The 18,551-nt window shown below is 30.3% G+C and overlaps 1 protein-coding gene across 1 annotated transcript; it reads left to right on the forward strand.

The window, feature by feature from the left end:
- Positions 1-8,641: 8,641 nt before the first annotated feature.
- On the forward strand, positions 8,642-16,671 carry LOC114166982 (P-loop containing nucleoside triphosphate hydrolases superfamily protein). Its single transcript, XM_028051871.1, has 8 exons — positions 8,642-8,904; positions 9,922-11,438; positions 12,586-12,774; positions 13,095-13,190; positions 13,277-13,439; positions 13,543-13,672; positions 13,745-15,511; positions 15,626-16,671. The coding sequence occupies exons 2-8, from the start codon at positions 10,040-10,042 to the stop codon at positions 16,052-16,054; spliced, it is 4,173 nt and encodes a 1,390-aa protein (XP_027907672.1). The 5' UTR covers positions 8,642-8,904; positions 9,922-10,039; the 3' UTR covers positions 16,055-16,671.
- Positions 16,672-18,551: the final 1,880 nt, after the last annotated feature.

Consider the following 18,551-nt stretch of genomic DNA (forward strand, 5'->3'; position numbering starts at 1 on the left):
TTAAAAGATTAAATTAGGTTAAAATTTCAAAGATAAACTAATTCTCATTTTCACTTAAAATTAAAGGACTAAAAACATATTTAATTCTAATTTTTATACCTATAATAAATATGTATACCTCAGTTATTTAAGAACTTTCAAATAAGTTGTGTGTCACTTATGATACACTATGTGTAACTTTATGATTTTTCAAACGGAATACAATTTTTTAGAGAATGAAATTAGTATAAAAACAAATCACATTCGAAGGTACTAAAATTAAAATAAAAAATATTTTATATCTATCAACACTACATTTAAAGTAAAATAATTGAAAAATTAGTAGATATGGAAAGAGATTTTGTGTGTAATATTCATAGACAAAGGCATAAAGTGAAGTGTAAACGTTAGGCTTTCAAAAGTGACATGCCCTTTTGTTAGGCCTAACTTTCCAGGTCCTGTTCTTTTCACGTTTCTTTTTTTTCTCTGTTATTTATGTTTCACCACTCTTTTTTATATTATAACTTTTTTTTTTTACAAAATGACAACCTAATATAATGTTACATTTTTTTCTAATAACTGTGTCTTAATTATTTTCAAGTAAAGACCATCTCTTCTTATTTTATTAATATATAGAAATTATTAAGCATCCCTTTTTTTTCATTTTATTTAATTTTAAAAAGTTCAAAGTAAAAAAAAAAAAAAAAAGAGTAGTAGTTTTGTAATGGTGTGTTTACATTGATTGATGTGGTTAGGTGTAGATGGTGGTTTAGAATGGGTAATGTAAGTACATAGCAGTAGCAGAAGAATTCACATGCTATGTTTAGTCATTAACTAATGAACATGCATGATTTCAAAGGTACACAATTATTACTGGATCACATTACTATAAAGTTCTAGCACCTTCTTCTGTTACCAACTTTTCTATTTCCTACTAACTATATCAAATCAGTTTTAATTTTACATCCTATGTTTAGTGAATATAATATAACAATGTGCTTAATTAATTTAGATTTGGTACAAAACATGTTTAATTGAAAGTAATGATTAATTAATTTTTAAGTGAGAAAGAGTGAGAGTTTTTATTTGAGCAAGAAGAGATGATAAAAAAGAAAAAGTGGAGAGTATCGTGTGTTTGTTGGATATTAAAAATATATTTTTGTGATTACGTGTATCTCACATCATTTTTTTCATGATGAGAACTAGACCGGTTGAATTTATCTGTTCAATTAGATGAGTTTTTTTTAAAATTATTTTTTCTTAAATTAAAAGAGATATAGGTGTGAAGTTTTATATTATAATCTTTTAGAACATAATTTAAGATAACATTCTTAAATATGAAAAGAATTAGAATAAATGAATGAGGTAAAACTTACATTGCTAATTAAAATGAGGTTAACGTAGAATATAACTTTAAAATTATCATTTTTAAAGATAAGCATATAATGAAATTTCAATATTAATACTAAATTATGTATTTTTGTTATATTATGAATAATTATTAAATATGTAAATTTTAAATATATTATTTTGATCTTAAATTTTATATCAAGATTTACCGTTAGATACGTGACATATAAATTTCAGTTACATAACAAGCAGGTGACGAGAAATTTAAATAACAACTTGTATCTAATTCATTATGCATGATATTATAGTAATTTTATAATTATTTTATCCTTACATGTAATAATTATTATTATTAGAAGTTAAAAATAAATTTTATTACAAGTGATCGGAAGTAATTAAACTTGAAGAAAAAGTAAGAGGAAAATAAGTTTACGCTACTAATATTATTTAATTAATATCAATTGTGGACTATATTGTTTTGAGCTTATAATACATATGTATCTGTATGAATTATATCTATATTTAAGGATATTATTATATAGTAGATATCCAATTAATATTTTATAAAACTACAAAATTTTCTTGGACGTTACCAGTTCAAATATCAATAAAGATGTTTAATAGTAACAACAATTAAGTCTTTTTAAATCTCTATTCTCATCTTCTTCTTCTTTTTTTGTTGAATTAAAGTTTGTAAAAACAAATCCACTTTCTTTTCTCAAATTTCTTGCAATCAAACACTCAATTTATAGAAATCAAAGTAAAGATATTATTTTAAAAAATATATATTTCCACTCAAATCAGAATATATATATATAGAGAGATACAGACACACACACACAACCATCTCTTATATTTTGAACTGTTAAATCGATTAAAATAAGACATTAAAAAATAATTGTAATATAATAAGTAGAAAAATAACTTTCTTTCCATTTACTTTTCTAAATTGTTAGTTCGTGTCAAAATTCAAATGTTTAAATTTTTTAGATTTAATTTTAAATATAAACAATTTAACTTTGGACATTAAAATTTTACTTTCAAAGTAATTTCCAATCTAAAGAAAGTTGAATTTGAAATGTTGGAATTTAGATTAAATTTTATATTAGTTTAATTTTATTTATAAATTAGGCAATTTTATGCTATATATGGAATGATTCTATTTTATTTACTTTTATAAAAATTCCTTCGTTTCTTGTTACCATTATTTATAATCCATCGGATTTTATGCTGATTCACAATAAACTATAATAAAAATATTTGATTTTATTTAAATTATAATACTTGTATATGTACACAAAAATGAATGTCTATATACATATGAATAATTTGTAGAAAAATAATCATTTTTAAATATATAAACAATCTTATAATTAAAATTCGTAATAATCAAATTAAATTTTAGGGTTTTAGTAAATAATGTATACTAGGACACAAATTTTTTTATTTGATAATTTTAAAAACTAAAACTAAATTAAAAATGGAATTGAAAAATAATATTGGAAGAGATAAAAATACTATGATAAAAAAATCCCTTAAAACAAATATTGTTGAAGTAAAAAATCTTAAACGTTTTTTAAAAAATCCTATAAAAGAATAATTCATTTAAGCCTTTCGTTCAATGTATGTAATCGACTTAAAAAATAGTTATTCTAATTCTTTGTAGAACTTTTATCATAAATTTATTTAGGCATTAGTTCAGATTTATTTACCCTGCTATAGTTTATCGAGATTATCTATAATCGTATTTGTATCCGATAATATATAGATACTTTATTTTTATATTGATACTTAGATCAAAATATTTAATTTATATAATGGTAGTATATAATAAGAAAATTTATAAATAATAAGTAATTTTAGTAAAAAAAACCAATTAATTACTATACAGTAACTAATTTAAAAGAATTTATTGATAGGTAAAATAATTCTAAAAAATTATAATTAGTGTCTGAATTGATAATTTAAATAGTTTTTATTATGAATTTATTTATAATTTCGTTATTAACATTAATTATTAAGACTTTGACTATTAAAATAATTGATTTATAGATTAGTGACTAACATTAATCACAAAGGTTTTGACTACTAAAATGTAGTGATAGTTTTATGATGACAATAATTTATAATTTTTATGTTTATAACTTTAGTATATATAGTTTTAGTTTAAATTCACACAATATCATCATATATTTATTACGTTTTTAATAATTGTACATTTTTCAATACTTATATATCATAATATAACATATCTTATTATTTTTAAAATAAATATATCAACATATCAAATACGAATTATATTAAATACACAGTATACTTTCTTCGTATTTTTAAGTTGAAGGTTTATTAGAGAAATCAACAAATATAATATATTTTTATTATAATGAAATGATTATGAGATTTTATATTCTGCCCATCTTTATTTATACATTTATTAATCCAATATGTGTAAACTAATTAAAAATTAGATACGAAATTTTAAACAATTTAATATTATCTTAAATTTTGAAAATAATAATTAAAGATAAATGTATAGTAATATATAAAGAGATTATTCTTTTGTGTCAATATTTTGTTTTTCCAAATTTTTCTTTAATTATTATTTTAAAAATTAATTATTTTATAAATATTTTACTTTTTAATTGTTAATCTAAAAAATTCTTTTAATTTTAGATATTATTTTATAAATTTATTTAATTTTTAATAATTATTTTATTTAACAACTATTTTAAAAATTAAGAATCTTTAACTAATTTTTATAAAAATTAAAAAGTACAATCACATGTATTATCGTATTTGTGTTTCCGCTGATATATAACAGTTAATTGCACCTTATTGATTGATCTTCACATTTTACTATGCTACTTTTCTTTTATTTTTTTTCCAATTTTGCAGAAAAAAAATCAACTTATTTTTCACATTGTTAAAGCACTCAACTATTTTTTATATGAAATTACTCACACTTAACTATTTTTTAAATCACCCTCGAAAGGACCATTGTTCTTAAACTACTGTTGCTTAATTACAAACAATGTGCCCTCCAACTGCATAAAAAGACACAATGAACCTTCCAACTTCATAAAAAGTCACAGATGAAAACTGATACAATGAAAACTTGATGAAGAATCACCACCATTAATGAAGTAGCTATAGTACTTTAAATTATTCATTTTCTGAAAATTTCACACAAATCACTATATAGAAGAAAGGGTTTCAAACATCCAATATTTATGGTCAATGAGGTTAATACATTTTTTACAAACTCATTATAATTAAGAAAAATAATATAATTTAAGTATAGTGGTGCATGCTGATATGGTGGTCAAACTTTTTATTCCACACTGATATAGATCATCATCACCTACCACCATCTTGAAAAAATGAGATGAAAAATAGTGTACATAAAACCAAAACAAAAATAGCAAAACTCACAACACATAACTTTGTTTCGAAAATATTGGGTGAAAAACTTTAAAAACATTTGCACTACGAAAATGATAAGTTAACAATTTTTTTTTTACAAACTTTAACAAACTAAAAAAATACTACTTTATTATAAACAACTTTAATTCATTGTACTTTCCCAGCTATTTCATGTCAATAAGACTATGTCTATTATCTAATTAGGGATGCAACTTTTTTAGACCAACTTCTAGCTATAAATCTTCTATACCTTTTCTATTTACTTATTATTAGGAAAATTTGTTAGTCGGATGATTTGTTTTTTATCCATTTTAAAAAGTTAATTTAAGCATAATAAAGTTAATTTAAATTTACATAATCGTTCTATAATAATATAAGATTTACATGTATTTGTATATTACACAATTTGTTTTATTTTATCTTAACATTTCATTAATATATCACAAATTTATTTGATCTGTAATTGATGTAGAATTTTTAATATTTTTATTGAAATATATTATAACATTTAATATTGTATTTATTTATATATTACAAATTTATTTTTTTAATTGATGCGAAATCTTCATTATTTCATTGAAATATTGGTAAGATTAACTTTACAAACTTGAATTTCTTTTTCATAAAATATATTTTCTTCATATCATAGTATATTATTTTTGATAATATTACATTAACTTAAAAATATATTAATCTTAGCGTTGTATTGAAATAAAATTTACAAATAAAAGATATATAACTAATAAAATTTATATTAAGATAAATAGTATCACTGTAAATATAATATGCTATTATTAGATAAATCATTAATAATATATATATATATATATATATATTAATTTTTTAAATAATATAGAACATTGTAATTAGAATTTATCTGTAATTAGTAAAATAGAAAAAACTTATAATCATTTTAATAGTATTTTTAATAGGTAAGGAAACATATTATTAAAATGTCTATAAGCATGATGTTAAAATTTTGTAATTGCGGGAAGTGACGATCAATAAAATATGAAGTACAACTATTGTAGCAACACAACATTTTTACATTTTTTTGGGAGAAAATTCACAAAATTAAAAAACAAAATTTTGTCATAATTCCAATTTTGAGTGACAAATTGTCGCGGTTGAACAAAAATCACGTCGGAAGCAACTATTAGTTTTGTTTGAATGCTTAAATATACTGAAAACCCATCAAACACATGTAAATTGGATACAGACTTATTTTTAACCATTTCATTAGTATTCAAACAAAGTCATAACCTTCATATAACATTCTTAATTCTATTAAAGACCTTTTAACTCCATATGTCTACAAGATCAAAACAAAAGCAATATTCCATTATCTTTTTAACTTGATAAAATCAACCCAAAAATATAATTTATCTCTAATTTACTAATCACACAGTGTAATTATATATTACATTAATATCATAGTCACAATTACCATTTTTTTTCAACCACTATAAAAAAATGTCTCAATAATAATAAATTTTAGTGATAAAAAGTTGTTAGTCAAAATTCTGACAAATTTATATATCAATTTACAAAATATAAAATTATTGATAAATAAAATAGTCAATATAATAAATAAAAAATTATAATTAATTGTTAGATTGGTCATTGATTAATTAGAGACTAATTTAAAAATAAAATTATTTAGTAACAAAAACTTTAATAACTAAATTTTAGAAACCAATTATAATTTTTTATTTATAATAATGATTATTTTAATAACTAATTTTTTTATTATTTTGTAATCTGATCATTATATTGATTGACAATTTTTTGTTAATAAAATTAAAATTGGTTGTCAACCAAACGTTCTCTTAGAGTGAACCAACAATTATATATCTAAATTTCAACCTCTTAACTTACATATTGTTTACACATTCAGAATATAAATTATATAATCAAAATATCTATGTTCAAATAAATTCATGTGGGTATCATTATGAATTTTAATATATCAAAGAAAATATTTGTTATACTAAAAATATTTTTTTATTATAAAAAAAACTATTTGGTAAAAGTAAATATGATTAATTTCAAAGAAAATATGTTTGAATAATGTAAGTGCAATTCTTGATAAGCCAATGATAATAAACTCAACTAAACTTGATATAAGAGCAGTATTTTTATTTCGAATTTTAATTACAATAAAATTAATATAGTTAGAAGTATTTTGTATTTATTTTAATATAGAGAATAAAAAAATTATTGAATAACAATAAATTTTAATAGTAAAAAATAATTAGTTATTATAATAACCAATTTAAATTTAAATTTATAAATAAAAAATTATTAATAATTAAAATAATTTAAAAAATTATAAATGATATCTAGAATAGTTTTTGTTATAAATTTATTATTAACCTATTTTTTTCGCCAAATTTGATCGTTATTTAAAAGTTTTATTTAGTGAGAATAAAAAAGAAAATAATCTCCAAGCATGTCTAAATAAACGAATATTTGTTGTTAATAAAAACATAATGTTACAAGTACTTTCTTGAATAGAATAATGAAAAAAAAGTATTATTATCTATTAATATTTTTATATTAAATAGTAAATATGCTATTAATTAAATCATATAAAAGCACAATTACTTTATTTAACAATATCTTAACAGTATTTTGTATTTCCAGTCTCCAAACCAACTAATAATAACAATAATAATTTGTGAGTCCACCACTAGACGAAATCATACTTTCATAAAAATATATTTGAATGTTTATCTTATAGAATACGAAGACTAAAATACGCTCAGGAATAAAAAGTTAAATTTTTTAAATGTAGGAGAAATAACAATTCATAAATAGTTGTATTTATTCTGCTTATTTTCTTAAAATATTTAATTATCAGTAAACGTTGACAGATTTATCCTTTTTTTTTTCTTTGTAATTAAATGCTCTGGACAGGTATAAATTAATAAAAATTTGATTCCATGCACAGGTGCAAAAACTTGTACTCAGTTTTTTCTGCAATTATGCAATCGATGTCAACTTTGTTTATAATTAATCTCCATAAAGAATTTTGACAAACCATATTTAATATTTTTTCTTAGTTTTAAAGACTTTTACCTTATTAACTAGTTAAAATAAATTTAAATATGAATTTAAATGTAATAAAGCTTACAAATGAAAAATTCATTAATTTTTATAGTATTTATATTTTTTACTTATATACTTTTAATATAGTTAGCGCATGAAAATTAATTTAAAGCATAAATAGTGTTTTTGAGAAAAAAAATACAATTTTTTATGTTATGCATTTGAAAACTAGCCGATTACTTACTTTAATAAGGATCATTAGTGAAAGATATCAATATTTTGAAAAAACAAAAAAGTAGTTATTCTCAATATAACTTGCGCCGATACATGAGTTTTCTTAATCTTATCCTATTAGCTATAGAAAAAGGAAATATATTAAAAGTAAAAATTAATAAAACATTTATTTACTTTTTCTAAATATCACTTATTTAGAGTGGATGGAGCGTGAGTGAGAATATCAAATTATCAAATTATAGAAATAAAAATGTTTTAATGAATTTCCCTTTCTATAATTTCCATTAATAAAAAGATGACAAAAAAGATACGAAGGATCAGTATTACGCGAAGAGACACACGAAGGTGTCACCGGAAAAGTACAGAGAGAAATTAGGATTTTAATTGTTATTAATAAATTAATTGGAAAAACTAACGGACCATAATTTTCCACGCGTTCCGTTTCGCGTGGGTTCCACTCGCCGCCGTCCAGAACCGTGGGTGAGGATTTTGAATCAGTTTCGTTTGGTCACGCTTAGGTATATCTATGATTTATACTCGCTACAAAAGCGGAAAATACCGAGTTACCCCTGGCGGCAGCGAGTTTACGATTTTGCCCCTTTGTAAAAAAAATTAAATGGCGAAAATGTCCTTGGACGGTAATTACTTAACGGTGACCGGTGGAAACTCCGGCCGGCGATATGGGATCCATGTTTTCCTATAAAAACCCGTCACCACACCCTCTCTTTCCCTCATCAAATTGCATTCTCTTTGTCTTTCTCTTTCTACTTTCTCTCTCTAAATTGCACCTATAGAGCGAGCCTCTTCTATCTCTCTCTACATCGGTCTCTCTCTTAAATCGCCCCCTTCTGTGCGGAGTGAGAAGAGGTAAATTATCTCTCTCCAGGACTAATTAATTTAATTTTCTATTTTTTAATATTTAAAAAAATAGAGGTGGGGTGGGTTGTTGATAATTTCAGTGGTGAAAATCTGGGAGGGTAGAGAGAATCAGTAAATGATTATGATAGTGAATGAGGAAATCAGGGTTGACTGTTTCTTTTGATTTGTGCATTATTTGGTTTGATGGTTTGTGATTGGGAGAATGGAGGGCAACTGGTTTGATCTCTGAACGTGGGGTGTATGTGAGGATAAGATCTTGGTGAACGGGTGTGTGGGAATCTGGAATCTTGGTGGATGGGGCGTTGGTGGAGGTACTAACTTGGCTTTGGTTATTGAAACCCTAGATATGATGATTAGGTCACTCGGTGGATGGAGTGGATGGAGTTTTTGTGGTTCCACGTTCAGTTTTGATTTAGGTTTTGGGATGACAAATTAGTGGTCTTTTGATCTGGTGTGGTGTGAGTTCAGGACTGTTTTTTGTGTTTGTATTTTGCTGGGCCGTGTCTGATTTGACCATTGTCATTTGATTCTTGAAAGGAGTTCTGTTGATAGGTGGATTGGTGTTGATGAACATTGGATGGTTTATTGTAGATTGGCTTTTGGGGTGTTCTTAGTGTTAGGTTTTCCTTTGAAGTTGTTTCTGGTGTTAGGTTTTGATTTGCTATTGGAAATATCTGACTCTGATGTGTTCCTTTTGGATCATTTGTTTGTTTTAGTTTCATCATCAATTATAGACATATTGTGATCAACCTATACTTGTACACAAGTCGTCACTACCTGTAAAGATTGGTAAATTGTGGATTTCATTCTATGTGTTCGTACAATTGTTTGTTTTGGTTTGGGTTAGTTGACAGATATAGATTCTTGTGATTGTCTTCTGCTATACTGCATCTAGGTTGTATGTGCTTTTACTTGTTCTGTAAACTCTGCTGCTTGTTACCTTACACTTTGAGGTAAGAATTCGTACCTCGAGCCTTACAGCCCTTTGTACCTTTCGATTTGCAGGTGCACTGTCTGTTCTCATTGTGGGCATGTCATGGGTATTGTCTCTTAAAAAAAATAAAAGCAACCTTTCTGTTCAACAATATATTCCGAGTTTAGTTTGTATACTTATGCATATGAGATGGGTTCTCGAGGAAGGCCATTATTTGATCTCAATGAACCGCCTGCAGAGGATAATGATGATAGAGATGGTATTGTCTGCATCCAGCCCCAAAAGACACTCCCCTCGACAAATCCCCATGCTTCTGATTTATTTGCAACATCAACTGCAGCCCAAGGAATAATAAATAATCATGCTTTTTCACATGCCTCATCTGTCTCTGGATTTCAACCTTTTGTTCGGCCTAAATTCACTGGTGTGCCTGAACCAGATGCTGAATTGAAGAAAGCAGGAGATCAGGACACAAAGGTTTCCTCAAAGTCAAGTAAAGATGAAGATGTGAAGGTTATAGATTCACGGATACAAAGTTCAGCAAATGCCCAACCTATTGAGAGGGAAGAAGGGGAATGGTCTGATGAGGACGTCTTTGCTAATGCTAATGGAGGTAATAATGCTAATTCAAATGGAGGTAGTAATGCTAATGCAAATGTAGGGAATAATTTGGCACAGCGAAGTCAAGCTTCAGAAGAGGTAGCAACATCTGGAATGGTGGATGGGGGTGTTGTGGTTGCTTCTGACTGTAAGCCTAGAAATCTTAAAAGTTCTGATAGTATAAATGATGAAAAGGGTAGTCATACTTCTATAGGTCTAGAATCAAATTCGAGTGAGCAGAAAAGCAATAGTATTCCAAATTCAGAAAGCAATATAAAAAGTGAAACCTCTACAGATGCACTGGAGGAACCCACTTTAGTTCCCAAGCAAAAAGAAGTGAAAGGTATTGAAGCAAGTCACGCACTTAGGTGTGCAAATAATCCAGGGAAGAGGAAGATTGACCAACGGAAAGAGGAAATGTTGGGAAAGAAACGTAATAGACAGACAATGTTTCTTAACTTAGAGGATGTTAAGCAAGCAGGTCCTATTAAAACCTCAACCCCTAGAAGGCAGAATTTCTCGTCATCTGTTGTAAGTCGTACAATAAAGGAAGTCCGCACTATTCCTGCACAAGTTGAGCGTGTTGGAATTGCTAAGGATCAGAAGCTCACTGAGACTACTTCTGGTGAAGGTGGCAACCATGCTGATGCACATGAACCTAAATCTGATTCTAATGGCGATACTACAGGACCACTTGTTAGATCCAGGAGGTTAAACAGTGAAACAGAGCCTCCTGCAGAGGCCAATTTACCACCCATTCCAAGACAGGGTTCATGGAAACAATTGACAGATTCAAGGCAGCAGAAAAACACTATTCATTCTAATAGGAAGTTGGGATTGAGTGGTCAAAGTTCCAATGATGTTAAATTAGGAAACAAGAAGCATCTTTCTATCAAGAAGCAGACTCCTATCAGCAACCAGTCCCAGGACACATCTGTTGAACGCCTTATACGGGAGGTGACCAGTGAAAAGTTTTGGCATCACCCAGGTATCAAGTAATTTTATTATGACCATAGTGCAGATATACTATTATTGTTAAGCTTTTTGGTCTCTTTAGATTTGTTTCATTTTATTCTTTGCACTCGTGTGGTTTCTGATTTCTCATCTTGTTGCTCCCTTCCTCCAGTTATCACACTGTGAGATTCATAACACTGGAGAGATATGCAAAGGTGATGACAGTTGTTTTTGGAATGAAATTTGATATTGATTTGATAGCTTCCTCTGGTTTACATGAATTCTTTATGTAATCCAGTTGCCATCATATGCCTCTTTTGTGTTATGGTTCTCAAGTTGTCTTCTTTCTTCAGAGAGAATGAAAGATAACCGGTGGAAGGGAAACTTGGAGCTTTACTTCAATTTAGTATTTTGACTATTATCTGCCCATTGTTCTATTTTCTCTTCGTTACTTGCTGATTTTATCCAGTGTGTTAGAGTGTTTGTTTTGTTTTCTGTGATTTGGATTGTTTGCTTTGTTTTCTGTGATTTGGATTGTATGAATTGGTTTTAAATGCAAAATCATGTTGTCTCAATTTGTCACCCATGGTTTTAGATTTCTTACAAGGGACAGTAACAATTATTTGACCATTTTCAAAACAAAGTTCGTCAACTGTTATATTGTTAGTGTTATCCTACAAAATATACATACTGTAGATAAGAACTCCTCACATGTTCTTAATTAGAAATTGTTATCTTTCCATTCAAACACAGGTTTATTTATTAGAATGTCATTTCATGGATATTAGGGTCTATGGCTATTGTGGGTGGAAATATGGCAAACCTGCTGAACAAATTGACTTTAGTCTGACATTTTATTTTCACGTTCTGTTTTTCTTTATGTAATAGAACTTCTGGAAGAGTTTTCTCGGTGTAATATTATGATCACAAGAGCAAACAAATGCAAAAACATGTATCAATCATAGTTTCATATAGCTGGTTCCTATTATTTGTAGGTTAAGGCTTTATGTTGTAGTATGTACTTGCTCATTTAAGCTCTAATGCATTTGCTTCTAGTAAATGGATTGATCTTCATTTGTCATTTTTCTGTGTTAATGCAGATATATCCTTTGGTTCCTTTTGAATTTTTTGTTATTTTTTTTATTATTGTTGGTAACTAATTTGAAGATCCTGTCATTCAGAGGATACTGAGCTTCAGTGTGTCCCTGGACGGTTTGAATCAGTGGAAGAGTATGTTAGAGTATTTGAGCCTTTGCTTTTTGAGGAATGCCGTGCTCAACTTTACAGTACTTGGGAAGAGTCAACAGAAACAGTGTCAAGGGATACTCATATTATGGTGCGAGTGAAGGCGAATGAGTCGAGGGAAAGAGGTATATGTCTTGTACCTTTAGGTGCTTGTTTTGTGTTAGATATATATTTTATTCCTTGTGCGAAGCAATTTCATTGCTGTGAACTGATACTTATTGCATTATTTTAAATGCTCCATCTGAATAATAGAAACTGTCTCCTTAGTTCATGGAATTTAATTTTCTCTTTCCCTGCTTGTAATTTTGTTTGGACCCTAACTAACCGTGCTTCATGCTTTATCCTTGCAACTTCAACAAACAAATATGTAGTCCCTTCCTTTGCTGCTTCTTATTGCTTTTGTTTTTTTAATCTGTGGGTTTAATTTATCTGAATCTCTTTTTAGGGTGGTATGATGTGAAAGTTCTTCCTGTACATGAGTTCAAGTGGTCATTTAAGGAGGGTGATGTTGCAATTCTTTCATCCCCCAGGCCTGGATCAGGTTTGTTGCCAAATATCTAGTACATGATAATCAGTTCTAAATTTTTTTGTAGTTCAATCATGTTAATAGTTTCATTATGCAAGCAGTTAGATCCAAGCAGAACAATTCATCTGTAGCTCAGGATGATGGGGAATCAGAAGTCACTGGACGAGTGGTCGGCACGGTTAGGCGGCACATACCTATTGATACCCGTGATCCTCCTGGTGCTATTCTTCATTACTATGTTGGAGACTCTTATGATCCCAGCAGGCAAGTGTTCATTAGAATTTTCCCATTGAGGTTCCTTGACTGTGTTGCTGTGCACTTATTTGGTTCCAATATTGATCTCAAATGTAATTGTTCTTTCCTGTAGGGTTGACGATGACCATATCATAAGAAAGCTTCAAAGTGGAAGCATATGGTACCTCACCGTTCTTGGTTCTCTTGCTACCACACAAAGGGAGTATGTTGCCCTACATGCATTTCGTCGACTAAATTTGCAGGTAAATGCTGAAACCTATCATAATATGAAGTAGTGTTGTGGGATTTCAATTCTAACTATTTTTACTTTCCAGATGCAAACTGCAATCCTTCAGCCTAGTCCCGAACACTTCCCTAAATATGAGCAACAGACCCCAGCCATGCCTGAATGCTTCACACAGAACTTTGTTGAGTATCTACGTAGGACCTTCAATGAACCCCAGTTGGCAGCAATCCAATGGGCTGCTACGCACACAGCTGCTGGCACAAGTAGTGGATCAACAAAAAGGCAAGAACCTTGGCCATTTACCCTCGTTCAAGGACCTCCAGGAACAGGAAAAACACATACAGTGTGGGGAATGTTGAATGTCATTCACCTTGTTCAGTATCAGCACTACTACACCTCTTTACTAAAGCATGTGGCCCCTGAGAGCTACAAGCAAGTCAATGAGATTAATTCAGATCATGTACCCACTGGATCTATCGATGAAGTTCTTCAAAACATGGACCAGAATCTCTTGCGAACCTTACCTAAACTGGTCCCAAAACCTAGAATGTTAGTCTGTGCTCCATCTAATGCTGCCACTGATGAGCTTCTTGCTCGTGTTCTGGATCGTGGATTTATTGATGGGGAGATGAAAGTTTATCGACCAGATGTGGCTCGAGTAGGGGTTGATTCTCAGACACGTGCTGCACAAGCAGTTTCTGTTGAGCGCAGAACTGAACAGCTTTTAATCAAGAGTCGGGAAGAAATTATGGGATGGATGCACCAGTTAAAGAATCGTGAGGCACAGTTGACTCAGCAGTTGCATTGTCTCCACAGAGATCTTAATGCTGCTGCCGCTGCTGTTCGTTCCCAAGGATCTGTTGGTGTTGATCCTGACCTTCTCATGGCCCGAGATCAGAATCGAGATGCTTTGCTACAAAGCCTTGCTGCTGTGGTTGAAAACCGGGACAAGGTTCTGGTTGAGATGTCTCGCCTAGCTCTTCTTGAAAGTAGGTTTCGACCTGGTAGTGGATTTAATTTGGAAGAAGCCCGTGCTAGTTTAGAGGCCAGTTTTGCAAATGAAGCAGAGATTGTTTTTACTACAGTTTCTAGCAGTGGCCGGAAGTTGTTTTCTCGCCTTTCCCATGGTTTTGATATGGTGGTCATTGATGAGGCAGCCCAAGCCAGTGAGGTGGCAATTCTGCCTCCCCTCTCTCTCGGTGCAGCTCGGTGTGTTCTTGTTGGAGATCCTCAGCAGCTTCCTGCTACAGTTATAAGCAAGGCTGCTGGAACATTGATGTACAGTAGGAGTCTTTTTGAAAGGTTCCAACAAGCAGGTTGCCCGACAATGTTGTTGTCCGTGCAGTATAGAATGCACCCTCATATTCGGGATTTCCCTTCTAGGTACTTCTATCAAGGGCGGCTTACCGATAGTGAAAGTGTGGCTAAACTTCCTGACGAGCCATACTACAAGGACCCTTTACTTAAACCTTATATATTCTATGATATCAGACATGGGCGCGAGTCTCACAGAGGTGGATCAGTCTCTTATCAAAACATACATGAAGCACAATTTTGTCTCAGATTGTATGAGCATGTTCAGAAAACAGTCAAGTCTTTGGGTCTAGGAAAAATTACTGTTGGCATAATTACTCCATATAAGCTGCAATTGAAATGCCTCCAGCGTGAGTTTGACGAAGTCTTAAATTCAGAAGAAGGGAAGGATCTATATATCAATACAGTAGATGCTTTCCAAGGTCAAGAACGAGATGTCATTATAATGTCCTGTGTCCGTGCATCTAGTCACGGTGTTGGCTTTGTTGCAGATATTCGTCGGATGAATGTTGCCCTTACACGTGCAAGGAGGGCCCTTTGGGTATGAAAATCATTCTAAAGCATTCATTCATCGGTGACAAATTTATTTATGTATTAATTAGAAAATAAACTTGTAATAGTTGATAATATTATTGATAGTTTGCTACCATTACAGGTCATGGGAAATGCGAATGCTCTGGTGCAATCTGAAGATTGGGCTGCATTGATTAATGATGCTAAATCTCGAAATTGCTATATGGACATGGACTCTCTTCCTAAAGACTTCCTGGTGTCGAAGGGACCTGTTTACACATCATTGCCCGGTAAGCCTTCAAATATGAGGGGCATGAGATCAGCTGGACCAAGATATAGAGCAATGGATATGCATATGATGGATTCCAGGTCGGGAGCACCATCTGAAGATGACGAGAATATGGGTGCTCCAATTGGCTCCAGAAACGGGAACCATCGCCATTCACGGTTTTCAATGGAGAATTCCGTAGATGATTTTGATCACGGGGGTGACAAAACAAGAGATACTTGGCAGTATGGTATACAGAAGAAGCAGAACTCATCTGGACCCATGGGAAAGAGAGACGTATAACCATTCCTTGTCTGCAGATTCTTCTTCTGCATCACGTGGAGATTTGTGGGCTGTTTGATTTCCTCATACTGTGATCTCCCACAGTCAAAAGCTTGTCTCGGCCGTGATATTGGGGCTTTCGGCAAAGCTGTATGAGCCACAAGATTCTCAGGCTTGGAAGAGGGAGGTGCATGCAATGGATGGATGAGTTGGACAGATGCTTGTGTTGGTTCTGACGAAATTTGGGCACAATAACTGGGATGATGGGATTTGTGGGGAGAAGACTGCAGAGATTTGCTGCCAGCCCTTATTTATGGAGTGAATGGATTGGAGATAACCTGCTGGAAAGCGGGGGAATACTCAATTTTGTATCAGAATGACAGGAAAAAACATGATTTTAGGGATCTAAGGACGCAGTTTGCTGTCAACTACTGACTTTGTACATAGATGGGTTCACAACATTTTTTAGCAAATTGTTTGTGTTTCATCAATTTCATGACAAGCTCAAGTGTTTCACTTCCAAAGAAGAAAGCAAATATAGGGGTTACCCATCTTCTTATGTTACTTTCCTATACACTGAAATCTGCTTGTATGAAAACTTCTATCATTTATTTATTAATTTATTTATTTTGTTGAAATCTTCTGTGTTGAGATAGTTACTTGAGATACGTCATACCAACGACAGCATTTGTTACTGTTCATATGCTGATAATGCCTTACTTTTCTAAATCAAAGGAGCACTTGATGGATTTTCCCTTGAGGAAAAAAAGGAGCTTAATCCATGAAAGGAAAAATTTGCAGAGAGAATTCCTAGTTGAAAGTAGCATCAATTATTAATCATCTATATCACGGGTTCCCTATTTGCTGGACATGACATTGCGCAGATCCAAGTTGACTTGACTGAATTTCGCATTAAAGAAGCATTTCATGTCATATTGGTTAGTTGTTTATGCATATTATTATTATATATACATTATATTTTGTAATCAAGAATAAAGATGAAGAGATGAAGGTAGCAATGGTAATAGTATTTAGTATTTTTTTTTTCTCATTTCTACCGTGTATGTATACAATAAATTAAGTAGATTAGCATATAGTAGATGCAAATGAAATACAGAAATATGGTTGGTACAGTATAGACAAGGGCACGTGTTTGGAGTGACCTTATCTGGCGGCTACCTTATTATTTGTTAACGAGGTGACGGCACATGGCACGGCGCGTGCACTATCTTCAACTCCAATCTTACAAACCTAAAACTTTTATAGGATACTTCTGAATTTGAACGTTAGATTTTTAGGCATGCTATGTTCTCAAATATAATATTAATGTTTCTGTATCTATCTCATTAGGTTGGCTGTATAATAATATAACATTATTATTCATGGCAGTCTAAGATCTTGAATCAATGAGAATCCTCATTCGGATGTTGACTACTTCCACTCTACGATCCTATTTCCATCAGAGATTTTTCTAAAATGGACACTATTGAACTCGATCCTTACGTGGACATTCGACATGTTGTATGTTTGGTAAAGGTATATGTGATTCTAATTTAGTGAGAACAAATATTATACAGCTTAAAATAGATAATTTGACTTCTATAAAAGAACATGAATGATATTGATTCAACGAAAAGTGTGTATACCTTTTCTATATATCACATTGAACTTATAATAAATATTTCTAAAATCACAAAAGGATTAAGAAAAAATAATGTGGCTCTAAATAGATGAGGTTGAGTTTGGGTAGTGAAGCCTAACCTAAGGTCCTTGAAATAGGGTTTGTTTGGTGGTGAATATTATAAATGCTGTGCAACAATGAGAGTGAGAGGTGCTTCCATATGGCAAAGAAATAAGTTCTTGAAGTAGGATCTTCAACAACTACAACAACTTTCATCTCTTTCTCATCTTCTTTTACAATCAAATCATACTATTTTCATGAAAAATCTCTCCTATATAAAAAAAAGTTTGATGAAGCAAACACCATAAAGAAAGAAGAGATAAGTTTGCTTTCATAAAACATATATACATTGCTAATGGGTTGAATGGAAAAAAAGTAATGGGTTACTTTCAAAAATGTCATATTTCTTATGTTGATTGTTTCTTCATTCTTCTATTTTTGTTTTAAATATATAGTGTGCTTATTGGTACTCAATAGTATGGATTAGGTTACTTAAGACTTTTGGGTTCAATGGAGTGAGAAAAAGGAGATTTGGATTTTCTGTTGTGATTTGTTGTGCTGTTTCTCTATTATGTCTTTATAATACATTAATTACCACTAATTTTGATATTTTAAAATATATTAAAAAAATATTTAAAATACCAACCCAGAGTATTTAAAAAAAACCAGAAATATTTGATTAAATGTTTTAAAAGAGAACGGTACAAAAGAAACAAATAAAAAATCTGGACTCAGAAAAAGGGGTGGGAGGAAAAATTATAATTAAATGTTATGTTTGATTAAGAAGAGAGAAAACAATGATAGTTAGGTCAATTGATATTCTCATATGTTATAATG

This window comes from Vigna unguiculata, chromosome 10, assembly GCF_037176805.1.
Source record: "Vigna unguiculata cultivar grain cowpea cultivar isolate G323 ecotype 2 chromosome 10, ASM3717680v1, whole genome shotgun sequence".
NCBI classification, from domain to species: Eukaryota; Viridiplantae; Streptophyta; class Magnoliopsida; order Fabales; family Fabaceae; genus Vigna; species Vigna unguiculata.

Bases quoted from the DNA above. Each gene is read 5' to 3' on its own strand.
- LOC114166982 (XM_028051871.1), top strand. From the start codon at position 10,040: ATGGGTTCTCGAGGAAGGCCATTATTTGATCTCAATGAACCGCCTGCA. The intron at 12,775-13,094 runs GTATATGTCTTG...ATCTCTTTTTAG, and splicing joins GAATGAGTCGAGGGAAAGAG to GGTGGTATGATGTGAAAGTT. The intron at 13,191-13,276 runs GTTTGTTGCCAA...TTATGCAAGCAG, and splicing joins ATCCCCCAGGCCTGGATCAG to TTAGATCCAAGCAGAACAAT.